The sequence below is a fragment of the Molothrus aeneus genome, chromosome 27, assembly GCF_037042795.1.
Source record: "Molothrus aeneus isolate 106 chromosome 27, BPBGC_Maene_1.0, whole genome shotgun sequence".
In the NCBI taxonomy this organism is placed as follows: Eukaryota; Metazoa; Chordata; class Aves; order Passeriformes; family Icteridae; genus Molothrus; species Molothrus aeneus.
Window position 1 is genome coordinate 1,355,999 of NC_089672.1, and position 13,073 is coordinate 1,369,071.

Consider the following 13,073-nt stretch of genomic DNA (forward strand, 5'->3'; position numbering starts at 1 on the left):
CGTTTTCCCCTTCTCCCCACTGTGTTCAATAATAAATGAAAATGGTAAAAAGCAATTCATACACAGGCTAAGCGTCTGGATTTATTATCAAGACAATTACACCGAGGAGAATTCCCGGAAAATTACTCTTCGAAGTCTTTCTCTGGCACCCCCTCCCAGTTTGGATAAATACAGCAGCAATTACTGCTGCGGGGGAGAGGAGCTCACGGGCCGAGGGCTGCCAGCCCCTCGTGCCCCAGCCAGGCTGGCTCTTGGGTGGCATCTGCCCCCGGGAGTGGCTTTGTGACCGGGGGGGTGGCCGGGTTCGGTGGGAGGGGTGGCTTTGGGGCATTTCCCTCGGGCGGGTCCATGGTGGGGTCTGAGCCACTCGGGGCTGTTCTGGTGACCAGCGCTCTGTGTCCCAGGCAAGCCCGGGTGGGCGAGGGGCATCCCAGCCTGCAGGGACCCCCTGCCTGTCCTCCGGGGCAGCTGCTTGCTCTGGCTGGGGGTGGCAGCTCCCTGCCTTGTCCCTGCTTCGTCCCCGCTGATTGCTGCTTTCCCTCATCCCCATCCCTGCCTTGTCATCACCCCCGCCTCATTTCCCATTTTCCTTATCCCCTCCCTGCCGTGTCCCCTTCCATCCTTGCCTTGTCCCTTCCCATTTTCCCTCACCCTCACCAGTGCCTGTCTCTGTGCCTGCCTGTCCATCCCAGCTTCATTTCCCAATTTCCCTCACCCTCATCGGAGCCTGTCTCCGTCCCTTCCTGTTCCTTCCCTGTCTCCTTTCCCATTTTCCCTCACCAGTGCCTGTCTCTGTCCCTGCCTGTCCCTTCCAGCTTCATTTCCCATTTTCCCTCAGCCCAGCCCTTCCTGCCCCTAGCGCTGCCTCCCTCGGCTCCTCCCGCAGGCCGGGCCGGTCCCCACAGCCCCGGGACCCCGGTTCCCTGGTTTCCCGGTACCCCGGCACCCCGGTTCCCCGTTCCCCGGTATCCCCGTTCCCCAGTTCCCCGGTACCCCGTTACCCCGGTACCCCTGTTCCCCGGTACCCCCGTACCCCTGTTCCCCGTTACCCCGGTACCCCTGTTCCCCGGTTCCCCGGTACCCCGGCACCCTGGTACCCCTTTTCCCCGGTACCCCGGTACCCCCGTACCCCGGTTCCCCGGTACCCCGGTACCCCCGTACCCCGGTTCCCCGGTATCCCGGTACCCCCGTACCCCGGTTCCCCGGTACCCCCGTACCCCGGTTCCCCGGTACCCCGGTACCCCCGTACCCCGGTTCCCCGGTACCTGTTGCGGGGCTGAGCCCCCGGACCGGACCGGGGGGTGCCGGGCCCGCTCCCCCTCCCCGGGCGCTCTGCAGCTCGCACAAGGCCGGCCCTGCCTTCCCTCTGCCCTCGGCAGCGGGGACAGAAGTGCCCAAAGCCGGGATCTTGGTGAAAAAGCAGAGACGGCTTCTCCCGAGGCAGGTGAAAGAGCCTGAAGAGAAAGGAAAATATCTGCGGGAAACACAGAAACACAAGGGGGAAAATTAAAAATATATTGTATGTATTTTAAAAATCGCATTTATATAAAATAAATCCTCTAGCTTTCTGTGTATATTTTGTATAGGATATAGATTGTCTATACTATGAATAAAATGACTGCATCAGGCTCGCGTGCTGGCGATGCACGGGGGATGCGGCGCGGCGGAAAACACCCGGTTCCTCCCGTTCCCTCAATGTTTTACCGGCCCCGGTTTCTGCCTCCAACTCCCCGAGCCCCCGAGAGCTTTTGGGGCGCGCAGAGACGCGGGTTTGAAGGGCTCCAAAATGCAGAAGGAGCAAAAAGTAGCAGAAGGCAGAGCAGGGGGAGCAATGACATCCCGGAGGTCTGGGGGACACCCGCGGTCCCGTCCCGTAGATCACGGGTGAACTCGTTCCGTGTGTCCCCCTTGGGGACACTCGCACCCCAACCTGGCTCGGGGACAGCCGGGCCTGAGCAGGGAAAGGCAGAGAGACAACGGGAGGGAGGGCAAAAATTAAGAGAAAAAAAAATAAAATAAAAATTCGATTGTACAATTTTTATATCTCGCAGCTGGGCGAAATCCCAGAGGTTTTTCTTCGCTTTTCCCCCGAAAGTTCCGATGGGGTCGAGCCCTCTCCGTGCGGCTGCCAGGATGTAAAGTTCAGCGGTGCTCTGCGGGGAACTTTTGAAAACAAATTGCGGCTGAAAGAGGCTCCCGGAGACTCCCGGGGGTGTTCGAGGTGCGGGGGCAGCGGGGGGGACCCGGGCCCCGCTCCCCGGCCCGGGTGGGTGCGGAACCCCGGGGGCGCCCGGCACGGCCCGGGATGCGCCGCAGCTCCGCGGGGCCGCTCGGTTCGGGGAAATCCTGCGGGGGTCACATCGAAAAGAGGCACGGCTCGTCCTCAAACTGCTCCCCCCGGGGCGAAATCGGATGGGAACCCCTCCGTCCCCGCTCCCCGCCGCCGCCGCCACCCCGCCGCTGCTTCCCGCTGAGTTTCGAGGCCGCCCAAAGTTTCCGGGTAAACGAGAAAAGTCTCCGGAAAATTCCTGGAGGGGCCGGTTCGGCCCCCAGCTCTCCCTCCCGACCCCCCCCGCCTCGCTTCCCCCCTGGTGCCGCCGCTTTCCCCCCTCCCAGCGCGGCCCAGGCCGACCCACCGGGACCGGGGCGAGGCGGGCGGCGGAGCCGGGCGGGGGAGGGCGCAGGTCCCGGCCGGACCCCGCTCCGCTCCTGTCCCTAAAAACCTCCTGGGCCGGATCTGCAGAGAGAATGAAAATTTTCACGCGGGTAGGGCATTAAAAAAATTCTATTCTATCCCGCAAAGGGAAAGGGAAAGGAAAAGGAAAAGAAGTCGGGAGGGGTGGGGAAAGGGCCTGATCTTGCAGCTAAAACTGTCTTAAAAATTAAAAATAAAATTTAAAAAAAGCCTGCGAGGGCGCAGACCTCGATGATCGGCCGAGGGGGGCCGGAATTTTAAGCAGAAGAAGCGCTCGGTGGGGAAAGGGCCGGAGTTTTTTCTCGGCTGGATTCCTTCCCGGGGCGCAACAAACCACAGTGCAACGCGACCGAGCGCCGCCGGCAGCGTGGGGAAGGGAAAATCGCACCCGAACAGGCGGGACAGGGAGGGACAGGAGCAGGATCGCGGGGCTGGCCCGGCCCGCGGCCGGCCCGGGAGGAGCTGAGCCCCGCGGAGGGGGCGCGGTGGGGACAGCGGGGTCTGGGGGCTGCGGTCCCCCCACTGCGCCCCCCGAGCGGTTTTCTCCATATCCCGCTGTAATGACCCCAAATCCAGGCGGAACTTTTCCGGCGTGGCTGGTTTTTTTCCTGCTTTGTTTTGTTTTGGAAGCGAAAGCGTTTGAATCCCCTTCAAGAACCGGTATCAAAGACTCTTTTTTTAAAAGCTATTGATTGCAAAAGTCTTATTTAAACCAACACATTTTAGTTTCTCACATTTTAAAACATCATCTGGGGCCCATTGTATGGAAAATCGATTAGCAGGAATTGCCACGCTCTTTGCCTCCCGCTTGATTGTTGGAAAATCGAGACATCCATAGGCAAAGGCTGGGCTGGGGAAGGTTTGGAACCGAAATGAAAGGGTTTGCGAGGGATCTATAGGCACTAAATAATTCACCTGCCAGGCGATGGTGCTGTTATTTTGAAGCCTTAAAGAACTTTAGGGAACTTTTTGGGTCCCGGCGGGGTGCGTGGAGCCGCTTTCCGGCTCCTTTTCTTCCCTTGCCCGGTAAAACCCGACGGTTTGGCCGGTGCCCGGTGCCTGCTCGGCGGCAGCACCGCCCGCGGTGCGGCCCCTCCGTTGGGGCTGGTCCTGGCCGGGGCGTTTGCGCCTTCGCGCTGTTCCTAAGTGCAATGGAAAAAAAAAAAAAGAAAAAAAGAAAAAGAAAAAAGAAAAAGAAACCAGATTTGAGCTCAAACCAGCCCTGGAGCGGCGGGCACGGTACCGGCAGCAACGCTCGATACCTCCCCCGGCTCTGCGGCCGCCCCAAGAGCCCGCACGGCCCGGGGGCAGCGGGGCAGGGACGGGGACGCCGAGAGCAGCTCCGGGAAGCTGGGGGGGTCGGGGAGGGGCTGCTGGGTCTCTGCTCCTCGCTCCGCTCCGTGGTCGCTGCGGGGATGTGGCGGGGCTGGGGGGTTGTGGGGGGGTGGTGGGGGCTGCCCCGACCCCCGCGCCCCCTCCCCGCGCTCGCCGCTCCGCGCCCCCGGTGCCCGCAGTGCCCGGCCCCGCTCGGAGCGCAGCCCGGGCGGCTGCGGAGGAGTAGAGGGAAGGGAATTAAATAGGGAAGAGGGAGCTCGGGAAGAAAGAGGTGGCGAGGGAAGGGATCAATAGCATCCAGCTGGCAAATGGAGCCGGGGCCTCTCCCCCGCGCTGCGTCCCGGCCCATGGCCAGAGCCTCTGGGCGCTCCCAGGGCTTCCCCCGGGCCGGAGCGGCCGCGCAGGCAGCGAACCCCGCGGAGCCCGGGCCGGACCCCGCTCGGCGGCCCGGGCAGCTCCCGCCGCCTCCCCGCGGCCCGGCCCCGCGTGTCTCGGTGCCTCTCGCCCTAATGATATTGCATCGATCGGGGAAGGGCCGGGGGGGGCGGGAGGGGGGCGCGGGGCTACCGCATTACTCAATTATGTCGCACTAATTACTAAAAAGTCTCTCTCTTTTTTGCTGTTTGCTCGGTGCGAGGCTCGGCGGGGGGCAGAGTCCAGCGCCCGTCCCGGGGGGCTCCCGGTGCTGCGGGCCCGGCGGGGCTGGGGTTGGAGGGGGCGTCGGGAGCCCGGCGCGGGGCCGCGGTGCGGGACGGCAGCTGCAGGGATAGATCTATCGATGGGCGGTCGATGCGCTATCGCCATTATTACACTCAATGAAACCCTTCCAGACGCGGATGCTTCATCCCTGGTTTGTTCCCCACCTCCTCCTCGCCGCTCATCTCGACACTTCGGCACTGCCCAGCTCCAGGCCCCCTGCCCATCCCTGCCCAGCTCCGAGCCTCTCCTGCCCATCCCTGCCCAGCTCCGAGACTTCCCTGCCCATTCCTGCCCAGCTCCGAGCCTCTCCTGCCCAGCTCCGAGCCTCTCCTGCTCAGCTCCGAGCCTTCCTCTGCCCATCCCTGCCCAGCTCCGAGCCTTCCTCTGCCCATCCCTGCCCAGCTCCGAGACTTCCCTGCCCATCCCTGCCCAGCTCCGAGCCTCTCCTGCCCATCCCTGCCCAGCTCCGAGCCTTCCTCTGCCCATCCCTGTCCATCCGTGCCCAGCTCCGAGCCTTCCCCTGCCCATCCGTGCCCAGCTCCGAGCCTTCCCCTGCCCATCTCTGCCCGGTTCCGCGTTCCCCTGCCCATCTCTTCCCTCCTGTCCAGCTCCTTCCCACTCCTGTCTGGCTCTGGGGCTCCCTGCCCGCTCCTGGCACCTCAGCTTCGTCCCCCCCTCTAATCTCTGCTGGATTCCAGGCCGCCCTGTCCCTCCCCGCCCGGCTCCGGTCCCGTTACCTGCCCGAAAGTCCCCCGGCCCGGCTGGTTCCCTCCATCTCGGGGGTCCTGCTCGCGGCCCCCGGGCCCTCCAGGCCGGAATAAACCGAGGGGGAGGCCAAGGGGGGGCCGGAGTCCTTCCCCACGCCGGCTCCGGGGGCTAGATCAGGGTGTAAGGGGCAGAAAAGGGGCAGAGGGGAGGACCCCCCTCCCCTCCGATCATCACCTACCCTCGCTCTCACGTCCCGGGAATTTGCGGGGCTTTATTTTAATGAACTGGGCGCTTAATTGACTTCCCGGTGAAGGTGCCAGATGGGATAGAAAACTATGGGATGGATGGGATGTGATGCGATGGATGGAACGGATGGGTTGAGATGGGGTGAGGTGGCTTGAGATGGCTCGTGTTAAAAGCGCTGTATTTGGACGGGATTTGGCTGAATTACTCCCTGAGCTGGGGAGTGCGGGGTGGGTCACCACGAACACCCCCGGAAGAGCCGGGCCCTGCTGTCCCGCCGCTGCCACCCCACACCGGGGCTCCCAGCTCGTCCCTCCCTGTGGAAGCCGCCGGGAGCCCGGCAGGGGCCGGGAGCTGAGCAGCCCGCACGGGGCTGGGGGGCCCCACCCGCAGGAAGCGATGGATTTTATTTTTATTTTTTCGGTCTGTTCAATAAAGCTTGGGAAACCGGCATGTGCCGGCCTGGGGGAGCGGACACGGCCGGGAAAGGCCGGGATTGCCCGGGGAGCCCAGCTCGGGGTAACGGGGCCGGGGCCAGCTGAAAACCCTTCTGGAAGGACACCGAGCAGCCGCCCCTCCCGTGACCGAAAACCGGCTCACGTTGTCTCTTCATCCAGTCTTCCTCACCGCCTTTCCTTTACCTTCCCATTTCCCTTTTCCCTTTCAATTTTCTCTTTCCATTCTCCATTTTCCCATTTCATTTTCCATTTTCTCTTCGCGTTTTCCATTTTCCATTTCGATTCATTCTTTCCCTTTCCCTTTCCTTCCTTCCTTCTTTTTTTTTTTCCTCCTCCAGCACCGCTGCTCAGGGCCCTGCAGCACCGTGTGTCTCTCCAAGCGTGTCCCTGTCACCTCCCCTCCCCGTGCCAAGGCCACCTCGCCAGCGCCCACCGAGGGGCAGGGGACACGCGTGGGGACGGGGGGACACGCGTGGGGAACGCGGGGGTGCGGGACAGGATATTTGGGGTAGAAAGGGACAGCCAGGCCCTTGGGAAGGGCACGGGGCAGGCAGCGGGGGACAGGGGGTGTTGGGAACGCTGGGTACAGGCACATCCAGGGGTGGCTGGCACAGCCAGATGTGTGCACAGGGAGTGGCCTGGGGTCAGCCAGATGTTCGGGGGCGCAGGTGGGCGCTCGGCACCCGCTGGGCACCGGGTGCGGCGGGGAGGGCGCGACAGCCGGTGCGGGGAGGGTCAGGCCGGTGGCAGCGGGGTCACCCCGGGGCGGCGGTGTCACCGCGGGGCGGGGCGGGGCGGGGCGGGGGAAGGTGACCCCGGCGGGGTCCGGCTGCGGGCGCTCCCCGCGGCACCGGGAGAGGGGCGGGGGGGCGGCTCGGTCCGCCGGGGGGGGCGGGGCGGGGCGGCGCTGACGTCACGCCGCGGGCCAGAGCGAGGCTGCCGGGAGCCGGCGGCCGAGGCTCCGCAGCCGCCCCGCACCGAGCCCCGCGCCCCGCGCAGCGCCCCGCGCCCCCAGCCCCGCGCCCCCAGCCCCGCGCCCGGCAGGGCGGGCGGCGGGCGCGCCATGCCGGCCTGACCGCGGGGCGCGGACATCGATCCCCGGGCGCGGAGTCTGAATTAATCCGGGCAGCCGGCGCGGGGAGGGGGGGCGGCGGTGGAGGAGGAGGAGGAGGAGGAGGCGGCGGCGGCGGCGGCGGGGGGGTGGGGGAGGAAGGCAGCGAGCGAGCGGGCGAGGCAGCGGCAGAGCCCGGCGGCCACCATGGAGCTGGCGATGGAGAACCTGGGCAGCCTGCACGGAGTCCCGCACTCGCAGCCCGCCGAGCTGCTGAGCCCCGCGCACGGGCGGCAGAGCTCGCACCGCAACCTGGTGCCGCACGGCCGGCCCGCCATGGTCTCGGGCATGGCCTCCATCCTGGAGGGGGGCGACTACCGCGGCGAGCACAGCCTGGGAGCCCCGCTGCACCCCGCCATGAGCATGTCCTGCGAGTCGCCCTCCGGCATGAGCCTGAGCAGCACCTACACCACGCTGACTCCCCTGCAGCACCTGCCGCCCATCTCCACCGTCTCGGAGAAGTTCCACCACCCGCACCACCACCACCACCACCACCACCCGCACCAGCGCCTGGCCGGCAACGTCAGCGGTAGCTTCACCCTCATGCGCGACGAGCGGAGCTTGGCCTCCATGGGCAACCTCTACAGCCACTACCCCAAGGACATGCCGGCCATGGGGCAGCCCCTATCGCCGCTGCCCAACGGGCTGGGCAGCCTCCACAACGCCCAGCAGCCGCTGGCCCCCTACGGCCCCGCCGGCCACTTGCCCAACGAGAAGATGCTCTCGCCCAACGGCTTCGACTCGCACGCCGCGATGCTGTCCCGGGGCGAGGAGCACCTGGCGCGGGGGCTGGCGGCGCCCAGCTCGGCCATGATGCCGCCGCTCAACGGGATGCACCCGCACGGGCACCCGCACGGGCAGCCCGGAGCCTCGCTGCTGGGCGAGCGGGAGCGCCCGGCGCCCGGCCCCGGCTCCCAGCCCGGCGGCTCCGGGCAGGTGGAGGAGATCAACACCAAGGAGGTGGCCCAGAGGATCACGGCCGAGCTGAAGCGGTACAGCATCCCGCAGGCCATCTTCGCGCAGAGGATCTTGTGCCGCTCCCAGGGGACCCTCTCGGACCTGCTGCGGAACCCCAAGCCCTGGAGTAAGCTCAAGTCCGGTCGGGAGACTTTCCGCAGGATGTGGAAATGGTTGCAGGAGCCGGAATTTCAGAGGATGTCGGCGCTCAGACTGGCAGGTAGGACACGGCACGGCTCGGCTCGGCTCGGCTCGGGCCGCCCCGCACCTCCAGCGGGTGGGTCAGGGGGTGCTGCGAACACGCGTGGGAACCCTCGGGGGTTCCGGGGTTGCCATCGCGAACTGGGGCCGGGCCCGGGCGGTGTTACCGACCCGGTTTGTGACCTTAAAACCAAAGGGAAGGAATTTCTGTTTAAGGTGAGTTATACCTAAGGCGACCTCCCGCCTTCCCGGGCCTGCCGCTGCCCGCGAGAGATGCGGGCTCGCGTCTGGAGGGAGCCGAGAGGTGCCCGTTGGCCGCCGCCCGTTCTCCTGCTTTGGGGATTTCCCTCTCGGTGCCGCCGAACCGGCCCCGTGGCGCCGGCAGAACCCTGGAACTCCTCCGCCGTCGCTTCGGCCGCCGCCTCTCGGTCCCGGGGCCGCGCTCAGGGGAATCTCCGGACAGGAGCTGCCCCCGGCAGAAGGACCCAGCCCCGCCTGCCCCGTGTCTCAATCCCCGGCTGCCTCGAGGTCCCGCAGCGCCGTTCCCCGCCGAGGCTGTGCTGGAGGAACGCGGCGATCTGAGCCGAGGGCGGGCGGGGGTCGCGGGGAAGAGGCCGGAGGGTGCGACCGAGGGGACAGCGGCGAGCGGGGACGTGCCCGGTGCTCCCGGCCAGCCCCGGCCCAGAGCCGCTCCCCCCGGAAACGCGGCTGGAGCTCCTGGCTCCGCGGGGCCGAGCCGTGGCGGATAAAACACACGTTAGTGGTTTGTAATTTATTTTTTAAGAAATCCGAGCTCCCCGTAGGGACGGGCAAAGGCAGCGACGAGGACCCGCCGTTATTTATGGGGCAGAGCAGCGTTCATATGTATTTAGTGTAATTCAGTTGCTCTTTAATTAGGGCAGGGTAGTGGCATCTTTTAGTTCCAGTCGATGCCCTATTGAAAAGCAGTTAATAGAATGCAAATTGTTCCTGGCTTTACAAGGTTCTGGTAAATAAAGATTTAAACACTGCCGCTATCGGCCGTTTAATGCCCCCGTTGTTGGGGCTAATTGAGCAGCGGGCTCGGGCTTCTGCCTCGCCAGAATTGGAAATAATAATGAATAATTCAAAAATAATAGTAGTAATAATAATTTAAAATATCCGTGATAGTGCTGATAAAAAGGCGGCCGCAGCTGGGGGAAGCTCAGGGGGAACCCTCTTCTCGGCCCGCCTGGAGACGTCCTTGTCCCCGGCCCGGGTCAGGGATCCCTGTCCCCGAACCGCCTCGTAGGGTCCCTGTCCCTGCTGTCCCCTCTTTGCTCCTCGCGCCGCCGTGGGAGGTTTATTCTCCCCAAAATTATTTTTCTTCCCCGGCGCCGTTTCCCCCGCTGCCAGAGCCGCCATGTCCCCATTATTTACAGGAATTAACCCCCCAGATTTCCGGGCAACGGGGTTTGTTCATTTGCTGTCCGTGAAAACAGGAAAAAATCCACAAACCACCGGCCCAACCTCCCGTGCTGAACCTGCCCGTGCCGCTCCTCGCTCCCCACGCGGGACCGACCGCCCCACGCGGCTCCCGGAGGGGCTCGGCCGAGCTGCTCCCCCGGTGCTGCCGCTTTGTTCCGGCCCCGAGCCCCGCCGGGTCCCGCTTTCGTTTCGCTCCTGCCGCCCTCCCGCCCGCCCGGGCCGGGCCCTGGGTCCGCCCCGGGCTCAGCCCCGGCCCGGCCGCCCCGAGCGGCGGCTTCGGGGGAAGGGGCAGCGCTGGGGGGGCCGGGCCCGAGCCCCCCGATCGATGCCGGTGAATCCCCGACCCGAGGCCTCGGGCTGAGTGCGCTCGTCCTTTCCCGTTCTTTTCCAGGCTGGGGGCCTGGAGGGCTCCGCATGGTTGCCACCTTCGGCCCCCGGCAAGCAGGGAAGGGACGTGGGCGGCGAGAAGAATTTTTCTTTCCCGGTAGAAGGCAAAAAAAAAAAAAAAAAAAAAAAAATTGTTCGACTTTTGTGTTTGTGTGGCACGGCCGGGGCACGGACTGGTACTGGTTCTGATCCTATTCCTGCCTCTGTCCTGGTTCTATTCCTATTTCTCTTTCTGGTCCTCTTCCTCGTTCTGCTCCTGGTTCTCTTCCTATTCTTGTTCCTGGTCTTGGTCCTGGTTCTGGACCCGGTCCTATTCTTATTCCTCTTCTCTTTTTTCTTCTTTTTTTTTTTTTGTTTCTATTTTTGATCCTAGCCCTGGTCCTGGTCCCGGTCCGGGGCCGCAGGAGTCCATCTGATGGATTAGTCCGAGTCAGTGAGCCGCGGATCGATGACCACGCCGGGCCCCTAGAAATGGCACCCGCCGCTTTTCTCCTCTTTCCAGCCCAGTTCCCCCCGTCCCGCCGCCCCTCCGCAGATGAACCATTAATTATTCAGCTGGGAGATGAGGGGGCTGCAGCTCCGGCCGCCCCGGGCTCCCTCCGGCCCTGCTCGCCCCAAGGGGCTCGGCAGAAGAGGAGGGGTCCCACGGAGAAACATCTGGGCAGCATCTGGCCGTGCCCAGCCCGTCCCCTCGGGCCGTTCATCTCTGCGGCCCCGAGTGGCGGCCGCAGCCCCCCGGGCCCGCTCCAGATTAATCCCCACCAACTTGGGAGTGTTGGGGGGACGCAGAGCTCCCACGGTGCCACTTCTGGGGATCCCCGCACGGCTGTGACCCGCAGCCGCTAAACCCCCGTGCCCTGGGGGCGGAAAAGGGCCCGGCTCCGTCCCCGAGGGGCGATGGGGGAGCTGGGAGCGTTCCTGCGCGCCCATCCCCGCGTGTCCGTGGGCAGGGGGTGCCTCGCGTGGCTTTGGGTGCGCTCCCATCCCAGCCCCCTCCAGCGGGAACCCCCTGCCCGCCCCCGATTTATTCCGACACTCAGCACCAGGAAATTCGCTCGTGGTTATTTCTCGGGAGGGCCACGACGCCGTCGTGTCCCTCTGGGGCGTTCCCCGCTCCAAGGGCTCTCGGGGATCCCTCCTGCCGCGGATTCCCCCGGCTGTGCGTGGAATTCACCCCCGCGCGTGGGGTGCGGCTGGCCCCGAGGGGCCCCATTCGCTTCTCCTTTTCCCTCTCCAACCTTTCGTTTTATTTTTCCATTAACACTTCCGCCCCTCACCCCCCACCCCCGTTTTTTCGTTCTTCATTTTAATTTTTTTTGTTTTATCTTGTTTTTGTTCGTTTTCTTTCTCTTTCTTTCTTTCTTTCTTTCTTTCTTTCTTTCTTTCTTTCTTTCTTTCTTTCTTTCTTTCTTTCTTTCTTTCTTTCTTTCTTTCTTTCTTTCTTTCTTTCTTTCTTTCTTTCTTTCTTTCTTTCTTTCTTTCTTGCCTTCTTGCCTTCTGACTTTCTTTCTTCCCTTCCTTCTTTCTTTCATTTTTCTTCCTTTCTTCCTTTTCTCCTTTCTTTTCCTTTCTTTTCCATTATTTTCCTTCCTTTTCCTTTCTTTTCTTTCCATTCTTTTCCATTATTTTCCTTCCTTTTCCTTTCTTTCCTTTCCTTTCTTTTTTGATTCTCCTTTTCCCATGAATCCCTTCCCCGCACATGTCTCCACCGCAGCACAAAGCGTCGTTTTTCAACACAAACCCCAAAACCACCCCGGAACTGCGAGCACGACCGCGGGGCTGGGCCAAGACAAATGCCTGAGAGCTTCGACAACACCAATAATTAATATCACTAATTAATACCGCGAATTAATACACAGACGTGATAGAAAAAGGGACAAGATGGCGCTGAGTAAAAACTCGGGAAATATATGAAATTTTTAATTATTTTTCACGAGTTTTGTTTTAATTTCAGCCTCTTTCAAACGACTTTGGCCCAACGTCGGCTCCTCCCGGCCCGCGGCCACCGAGCACCGGGCGGCCCCGGCCCCGGCCCGGCTCTGGCCCGGGAGAGCGGCAGAAAACCGCGCACGGTTTCGTTGCTTTCGATCCGCGCGTGGCCGCAGGCGACGGGAAAAAGGCGCCGCAGCAGCGGAGAGCTTTGGAGGACCGGGAGCGAATGGGTTTTGTCGCCGTAAAATGGGCGAAAACGAGATTTTGGGGCTCCCGGCTCGCAGCGGCTCCTCCCGGCCCGGGAGAGCTGCCCACGCAAGGAGTCGGAGAAAGATTCGGGAAAGGAGGCAAAGCTTTGTCCCAGCAAAAAACAAAAACCACCAAACCAAACCTTAAAAAGTGCGGGGTTTTTTGCTTTGGTTTGGGTTATATATATACTTTTTTTTTTAATTTGAATTTCTTAATTTTTTTCTTAAATTACTATTTTATTTTGCTAATTTTTTATATTTTTTTTTAGCTCATAAATATAGTTGGAACGAGATGAGCTTTACGGTCCCTTTTGAAGCAAGTTTTGTGTTTTCGTGAATTAGAGGCGACTTTCTCCGGCGGTGCGGAGCCGCCCGCACGGAGCAGCCACCGCCGGCGTCCCCGGCTGCGCGGGTGCGGCCGCTGCGCGCTCCGCTGCTCTCCCTGCGCCGTGTCCCGCAGCTCCCGGAGTCCCTCATTCCTGCACCCCGCAGCTCCTGGTGTCCCTCATTCCTGAACCCCGCAGCTCCTGGTGTCCCTCATTCCTGAACCCCGCAATTCCTGGTGTCCCTCATTCCTGAACCCCGCAGCTCCTGGTGTCCCTCATTCCTGAACCCCGCAATTCCTGGTGTCCCTCATTCCTGAACCCCGTGTC

At 62.9% G+C, this 13,073-nt stretch overlaps 2 protein-coding genes across 2 annotated transcripts in view; one reads left to right on the plus strand and one right to left on the minus strand.

Moving 5' to 3' along the window:
- Positions 1 to 2,142: 2,142 nt before the first annotated feature.
- Positions 2,143 to 7,203, minus strand: LOC136567108 (basic proline-rich protein-like). The gene is made up of 5 exons (XM_066566616.1): positions 6,917 to 7,203; positions 5,467 to 5,605; positions 3,939 to 4,242; positions 2,637 to 2,737; positions 2,143 to 2,346 (listed from the first exon to the last, which is right to left on the minus strand). Exons 1-5 carry the CDS (start codon positions 7,201 to 7,203, stop codon positions 2,143 to 2,145), a joined length of 1,035 nt encoding a protein of 344 aa, XP_066422713.1.
- Positions 7,204 to 7,396: 193 nt separating this feature from the next.
- Positions 7,397 to 13,073, plus strand: part of ONECUT3 (one cut homeobox 3) — a 35,443-nt gene continuing 29,766 nt past the window's right edge. Inside the window, exon 1 of the mRNA XM_066566177.1 lies at positions 7,397 to 8,426. Within this exon, the coding sequence (XP_066422274.1) occupies positions 7,397 to 8,426 (1,030 nt within the window). The remainder of the gene's footprint in view (positions 8,427 to 13,073) is intronic.